Here is a 7,525-nt window from a genome sequence, read left to right on the forward strand (position 1 = left end):
TTTAGTTAGGAGAATAAGAATGTTCGCGTTGCAATGAAATTGATTTGAAATATGTTTAAGTATTCAATTTAGTTGAAAAATCACGTACACTAATGTCGATTTTAAGTCTAAAATGTTTTCATATTCTTTTAATTTTCTCTTTTACAGGTCAAGAGATCACTCGCGCCCGCGAAGGTGTCTAAGCTCAAAAGAAGGAAGGGGGTCTAATTATAGAAGTCGTTGTACCGCTCGGTGGAGAACGATGGAGGGTGTGAGTGCGGGTGCACGAATAAGAATCGGTTGTGCATTGGGCGGTCATAAAATGCAGTCTGCATCCGCTCGACGCAGATGTACTGCGGAACGGGGTTCGTTCCTCATCCTACAAGGAGTCCGCAAAGGATCTCTCGTTTCGGTGTTAAGCGATCTACTGAGATGTATCCGGTACTACAATATATGAATTAGATTGAAGATCAAATTTAACTTAATTGTGAGTCGCCATTGCTCTTACTAAATATATCGTTATTTTTTACTAAAACGATAATTAAATTTGACACTATATCGTGTCAATTTGACACTATATAATGTCAAATTGACACTGTATAATGTCAAACATAACCACTGTTTCAATATAAAATAACGATTGAGTAATAAGAACAGTAGCGACTCACATTAAGTTAAATTTGATACTGTAGATTTAACAATGAAACGCATTGCATTTCTGTTGTAATTTCCACATATACGTACATTCACATATTTGATTCATTTTATTTATACCAGAATTATAAATAATTTATAGTTCATAAATAAATTAAATATAAAGAAACAATATCTCCATACATAAGTAATTATTTATATAAATTCTTGATATTAATTTATTCATGAAATTATGAAATAAGCTTAAATAACGGGGATATTTAAACTATTTTAAAAACAATCGAATATTTGAAATGGACATTAATGACAATTTTTTTGAAGAATCGACTCTTCAATCAAGGAAGTAATAAGAATAAAGATTAGATACATTATCTCATGCCACTTGATATTAATCGGCACTTCATTGAGAACTTTTCCAGCACGTTAACGCGCTATCTTGGATACGGCATGACTTCGTTCATTACACCATTCATTCATCCGGCAGCCATGTGGTTCATTGCTAACCCTTGCGGCACTTCCTGTCTCGTACAATGATAATAAAGAGATTCTAGTACTTCGTACCAAATTTTATATTAGGAAAAATTATAAGAATAGCTCAAAATCATATACATGTATATACGTGTGTGTGTGTGTGTGTGTGTGTGTGTGTGTGTGTGTGTGTGTGTGTATGTGTGTAATATAACAAAAGAATTATTTTAATTACGCTAAATGTATTTTATATCCGCAGCTTTGCCGTTTGATCACACACTTAAATTAATTATAAAACCAATAGATCCTTATAAAATCCATACAGATCTCTATTTAAAAAAAGAGCATTCTTTTTCGCAATTACCATTATACTTGATAACCGCGAAAAAGAATGAAGACTATTTTGCAATGCAATACAAAGTTTTCCTTTTAATTTCGCTGATGCAAACTTCCACCATTTCTGGAGTAATGATTTCTGGAGTGAGGTCCGATCGCGCTGTTTGTCGACAAGTTCCAGCTGCTAGATCTCGCGCGTGATCAACTCGTGCCGGGCAAGCTGCGATTATTATTGTTTCCTTTTTTTCTCTCTTCTCTTTCTCTCACTCTCTATGTCTCTCTCTCGAAGTAGCCGAGTGTATGCCCGTGACGTGGCCATGTAAGGGCTAGGCGGGGGTGCCATGCTGGGGCCGCTAATTTTAGATCGACTCCCGTGTTTCCAGGAGTCGCCTCAGCGAATCGGCAGCTGGTGATTCGACGAGCTGCTGCCTCTCTCGCGTGCACGTGGATCCGGTATACAATGCGTGTCGCGTTGGTCGCGCGGCGTCCACCGGTCATCCCCCTTCTCGCTTCTCTCGTCTCGAAGAAGGCCGACGTGTCCGATCGTCTTGGTCCAGATGTATCTCGCAATCCCTCTTCCTTCGAGACACGTCACACGTGGTCACAATCGATCAAGAGAGCCTTCTAGGTAAGAAATTGCGCATCGAGTGCTAAATATTTTAAATGTTTCCTGCGTCTATAAATTAAAATATAAATTATAATAATATGTGTAAAAAGTAATATATATGTGTATATGTATACAATTATATATACGCAAGTGTATACATAATAAATATTTGTACATGTTCTTTAATTGTACTATGTTTATGTCTATGTATATTAATTCCAAAATTTCCAACTGTCAAACCCGTATATAAAAGAGAATACGACGTCATTAGAAAAACCGGAAACGAAGCAAAGGCTTTGAGAAACGTAAAGAACCGCGTTGAGTAGAAACGCATCCTTTCGCTTCTGACGTGAAAAGGGGAAATGAACGCATGCACGAACGTTTCTTTATGGCGCAAACTGAGACGGCAGGGGGTAAACGAAAAATCTGGTAGCGGCTGGTGCAGCGGATGTTTGAAGCCACTGAAGAAAGCGAAGCGGTGGTTCCTGTCGTAGCTTCCCTCGCGCTTCGTCTTCGCCACCTCTCGCGGTCCCTCGCGAGCCTCCTTCTCTCGGTCAGCGTAGGAGGCACACATTTCGGCGGATGTGATGTTTAGAACAAGAACCACCCCGCGACTGACAAAAAGCCCAGCATCGTATAAATAGGCGGTGGTTGCTGCCACTGCGGTTGGCGGTCGTAAACTGATATCGCTTTGACCCATATAACACGGATTGATTGTTTGTGAAACGATGAGCAATCAGTCGTTTTCATATTTGGAGAACGGATCTTCAACAGAAGGAAAAAGAATCGTGTCATAAGATTCGTTGAATTTCACTTCTTGTTAGTCGAATCCAACATCTACAGTATGGTATAGGTCATTCATTCCACATATTACAGTTACTAAATTACAAAAAAAAAAATAAATTTATTAGCACATACCATTACACACAGACACAACATGTCAAAAGTTTTTAGAATATCGAAAGACATGTAGAACGCTAAAATAATTGAATTTTGGACGCCTAAGAAGAAAAATTAAGTCAATATTGTTAAAAGTACAATCACGTCTCCGGGTTTCGATGTGTCCAACACGTGGCTTGCTATCTCTACTCTCTTCTGGCTCCTGCTGAGACACCGAGAGACCTCCCGGCGTCGGTCGGCCCGCATGTGCACAAGAGAGGGCCCTCTCTGGTTGTCGAATTGTTTCATCCATTCGTCAGTCTTATTATTCAAAGATGAGAATGCGTAAAAGAAGTCAGGATCGGGTCCAGAGACCAACGCAGGGTTCACACCTCCTCGGTGTCTTCCGCGGGATTGTAAATAGATTCTTTTTGTAGCAGGTTTTTTTGTAGTAGTGCATCAACTTCGTGGGAGAGAATGAATGAAACCACCAACCACGTATTGATATCTATGATAGTTTAATGCTAGCAGTGTGAAACATTGCCTATAAATGGAAATATATCAATTGTATAAAGAAGGGAAGAAGATCAATTTTCAAGCGTATATAATAACATTTTGTCCAAAGAAATTTCGAATTTCTATAATTATTATTCTATAAAACTAAAGCGACATACGATTAAATCAAACAAAAAATAAGGATATTTATTTTAACGTGTATTAAAATTTTTATAAGAAATTATACTCCAATAAATCAACTTAATCAATTTTCTGACTTTACATTTATCGTTTCGTTTCTACAGCTGTAGACAAGGAAACGCTGTCAATGCTGTAACGATTGGTGTTAATGATTTAATGCAAAGGTCGTAAATGTGATTGGGTATGGCAATATGGCAACGCGCGGTACGTTTTCTCTTACGGAATAGGAGTATCACCTGCTCGTATTGTTTAACTGAGTGAAATGAAACGGCGTCCGGTGCAGGACCAGATTGCGGCCGGCGCGTGCCCGATTCGCGGAAATCTGACACTCTTACTTTTACGACATTCTGCACGGTGCAGGCACTTAAAAATCTGTCTTGAAAAGCTGCAGCCGTTTCACGGTGCAACACGGAGAAATTGTGCTTGCGTTCAAATACATAGGATATGTTTGAGATGTATCATGTTTTCATTACCACTTACATATACAAATTCTTATTATAATTAATTCATGGACAAAAAATTGTTTCACAATTATACAATTTTAAAAGAGAAAATACAGCTTTTTTAAAAAACAAATATTAAGAGGAATAGATATCTTAAAATGTGAAAGTTTTGAACAGCATAGTCTTCATGTCGAGAATGTCATAAAGCCATTTTGGTTGAAAAGCTATGTTTAACCGATGCACAAACTGATGTCCCTCGAATACGTATGTCACCTATTAAAAAATTATGTTATACGAAAGTACATTTAATGTTAATCTTTAATTTAATATGTGGCTACTATATGTATAAACCCCCCCCCCCCCGGCTAGTATTTTTTATTACTTCAGATACAAGTTTGTACAAATGTAATTATATATATAGCACGGTTTATGTTTCTATAGTTTCAATATCTATTTATATTGTAACATATTCAAATTATGATAAAACATGTTAGTAAAAGTAATTCCCGATATTATCCAGATCTGCTCATTCTCTGTTGACGTATAATGTATATTGAGATGCGCGCAAGAGAGAGAGAGAGAGAGAGAGAGAGAGAGAGAGAGAGAGAGCGCAAGGGGAGAAAGAGCTGAAAATATACACAACAAACTAACGTCGACTGGAAAGTGCGGCGGCTGCATGCGACTCGCCGCGATACAGAAGTACACGCTGACAGTCACATATGGCTCCGGATATGCCGGTGTGGGTATGCTCCATAGAACATGATACACATAGAATTCAGTGGTGTCTTCTTTGTTAAGGCTGATAAACTTTACACTGAACATCCAATTTTTCAAAGCCTATAGAAGATCAATAAAACGCGTTTTTACTTCCCTTAACATGTCGTTCCTTTTTTAATTGTACCGATAATTGATTCCATCGGAGCATCTCCTCTTTCACACATCGCAGACCTTTTCGTACATTCATATTTCCATACGTAAGCCATTTTGTACGGTTAAGCGAGGACTGATGATCCTAACAGTTAAGAGCAAATGATATAAGAATTATTTATCAGCAATACAGATAATTGTTATATGTATATACACGTGAGATACCGTTTCAATAATATATATGAAATTTTATGGGCATTATACCGTAATTGACAAATAAGAAGTTTAACGAACCATCACAGTGACAATTTTCATTGCGGAGATAACCGCAGAATCGACGAATCGTCTCACAAAATGCGTCACATCTTGGTAAAATTCAACCTCTTGATCTTTCGCAGATTGTATATTATACACTGATTGCTTTTTTCGCAAAACCATCCTGATTAGGGATCCTATAAAGGTTGTGTGTGAATTTTAAAATATTTCTGAAGATTTCGATGATTTATTTCGCCAAATTTACAATCGATAGCGATTCGTTACGTTCTTCACATTAAAAAAAAAAACAAAAAAAAAATAGAACGACAGATCTAAGAATTTCTTTCATGATATAGGTATATACATTTACCTACCAGCGTATATAAGACATCTACATATGTACGACAATTAAATATGTATATATATATATATATACGTTGATTTAAATCTATACGAGAACGATTCGCGATTAAAGCTACGTGATTAAAGCTTATGTTAACATTCGTTTTTTGAGTGATTAGAGTCATGCTGATTGCGCGCGGCTTTCGTAGATGCTTCCAATCCTGTTACGGCCGCTAGCACTTCAAACAGACTTTCCATCAGTCTACCAAATATTTCTGACATCTCGTCGTCCTTTCTCGTCACAACAAATATATCTAAAACATATTAAGATGCAAAATAAACAATATGTATTTTATGTATTGTTATATATAATATAGATTACGCAAATATTAAAAAAAGAAACAATAATGACATTATACAATTTATAAAAGAATATTGATTATAGTATTTTGATAGTTTTAAAAATTACATATTCAAAGTATTTTTCACATTTCTATCTTCTTTCTTCAAATATAAAAAATATGTTGTATATAAAATATTATGCCGTTAAAATATTATTGAGCATTTAATGCAGCGTCTATTAAACTCACCTGATCTATCTTGACCTATATATTTGCAGTACATATTAACAGCCGTCGTTACATCATCGTCATCATGAAAAGCATCTCCGGGCCATTGTGCTCTGTGCAATCTTACGGCTTCGAGCGCCGGACACCATCGGGCATTTCTCAAAAGTTCGGCAACTCTCGCAACTTCTTCCACAGCTCCAGAGCCCGGTAGAGGACTAGGACTAGGTGTTGGAGTAGGTGTCCCTCGTTCACTTTCGGTGCTTTCTTCGAGCGCTCTGCTTAATGCTATTTTCATATTAGCGATCTCGACTGATAAATCTTGTAAAGGAATCTGTACGTTTCTAGCAGCGTTCATTAGCGCCCCTAACATTTTGTTCGATGCTTCGATCAGCAGAAGTAGTTGGAAGTGTAGTTTGTAAAGCGCTCTGCCTAGATCCAACAACATCTCTTCGACGCCTGCCTCTGTGGTGTGACTGCCGCCTAACGCCTGAAGCTTAGCGGTTGCTTTAGCTGCCTCCAAGCACTGAGAGGAAAACAAATACTATAATTATCTGTTTTAAATAGTTATTATTAAGTATTTTAGCAAAACCTACTTCTGTAGCATGATCCTTCCTATCTAAAAATGTTTCTAAATGTTCTTGAACTTCCAGCATTCCAAAGCGTAGTGTCTCGTTTAGCCGCTGATTCGCGAATATCGTCACTGAAAACCATACTAGAGGCGGCTCAGCTTTAGAACTAAGTAACTCGGCATGACCAGATAAATAGCAACCTAAGTGAGCTGAAGCCGAGCTGCCGTTAGAAAGCAAAGCACTTGCTTCGCGTGTAAGACCGACAGACTTACTGCTCACATCCTGAAACACCCCGATTTTTTGAATAATTTTCTTGGGAAAAATAACAATTACCTCATCATTTGCTTCTATTTTAATAAAATAAATTATATTTTTTGTAGCTTACCCTTAAGATCTTGCTCAGCAACTGGAAGAAGCTTAAAGTATTGTACGGAGCTTGAGTGATGAGACTTTGAATTTGCTGCCTCCATATCTCTTCGGCGTCGTCTCGTACAACTTGTCGGAAGGGCATCAACGCGGACAAATTCGGTGAAGCGTTGCAAGGCGTAACGTCGCCGAGATCTCCTGCGCTCGAGCCACTGTAGGTGAAGAATTCAAATAAAACGATTAATATACGTGTTTCCAAAGATCTTCATACAGAAACTTACGATGTGTCAGACCTTGTAGATGAATCGTGACGCGTGCGACTAGGTATCAATGAGAGAGAAGACGGCGGGAACATTCCCGGGATGCTGTTTGCCTCCTGTCCTGTTCCAGACCCTCCTGGTACCTCGTCCAAGGGTGATTCTGAGCCTGCTTCGTCGTCTGATGATTCTTCGGTGACACCGCGCTACGTACATTTATAATTTTATTAATATATAT

The 7,525-nt window shown here is 37.9% G+C and overlaps 3 protein-coding genes across 7 annotated transcripts in view; all 3 read right to left on the reverse strand.

The window, feature by feature from the left end:
- Window positions 1–1,620: 1,620 nt before the first annotated feature.
- LOC108747289 lies at window positions 1,621–2,879 on the reverse strand. The gene is made up of 2 exons (XM_018484680.1): window positions 2,425–2,879; window positions 1,621–2,061 (listed from the first exon to the last, which is right to left on the reverse strand). Exons 1-2 carry the CDS (start codon window positions 2,742–2,744, stop codon window positions 2,049–2,051), a joined length of 333 nt encoding a protein of 110 aa, XP_018340182.1. The 5' UTR covers window positions 2,745–2,879; the 3' UTR covers window positions 1,621–2,048.
- Window positions 2,880–4,215: 1,336 nt separating this feature from the next.
- LOC108747288 (A-kinase anchor protein 14-like) lies at window positions 4,216–5,383 on the reverse strand. The gene is made up of 4 exons (XM_018484679.1): window positions 5,224–5,383; window positions 4,964–5,074; window positions 4,714–4,899; window positions 4,216–4,335 (listed from the first exon to the last, which is right to left on the reverse strand). Exons 1-4 carry the CDS (start codon window positions 5,365–5,367, stop codon window positions 4,216–4,218), a joined length of 561 nt encoding a protein of 186 aa, XP_018340181.1. The 5' UTR covers window positions 5,368–5,383.
- A 285-nt stretch (window positions 5,384–5,668) lies between these two features.
- LOC108747285 (protein furry) overlaps window positions 5,669–7,525 on the reverse strand; it is a 34,113-nt gene continuing 32,256 nt past the window's right edge. For 4 of the 5 annotated variants that reach the window (XM_018484670.1, XM_018484674.1, XM_018484669.1 and 1 more), the window contains 5 exons: window positions 7,312–7,493; window positions 7,050–7,242; window positions 6,689–6,946; window positions 6,117–6,618; window positions 5,669–5,840 (listed from right to left, as the gene is read on the reverse strand). In XM_018484670.1, coding sequence (XP_018340172.1) covers window positions 5,680–5,840; window positions 6,117–6,618; window positions 6,689–6,946; window positions 7,050–7,242; window positions 7,312–7,493 — 1,296 coding nt within the window. In that variant the 3' untranslated portion in view covers window positions 5,669–5,679. The remainder of the gene's footprint in view (window positions 5,841–6,116; window positions 6,619–6,688; window positions 6,947–7,049; window positions 7,243–7,311; window positions 7,494–7,525) is intronic. The other variant, XM_018484673.1, reaches the window with a different exon arrangement.

Source organism: Trachymyrmex septentrionalis, unplaced genomic scaffold (genome assembly GCF_001594115.1).
Source record: "Trachymyrmex septentrionalis isolate Tsep2-gDNA-1 unplaced genomic scaffold, Tsep1.0 scaffold197, whole genome shotgun sequence".
In the NCBI taxonomy this organism is placed as follows: domain Eukaryota; kingdom Metazoa; phylum Arthropoda; class Insecta; order Hymenoptera; family Formicidae; genus Trachymyrmex; species Trachymyrmex septentrionalis.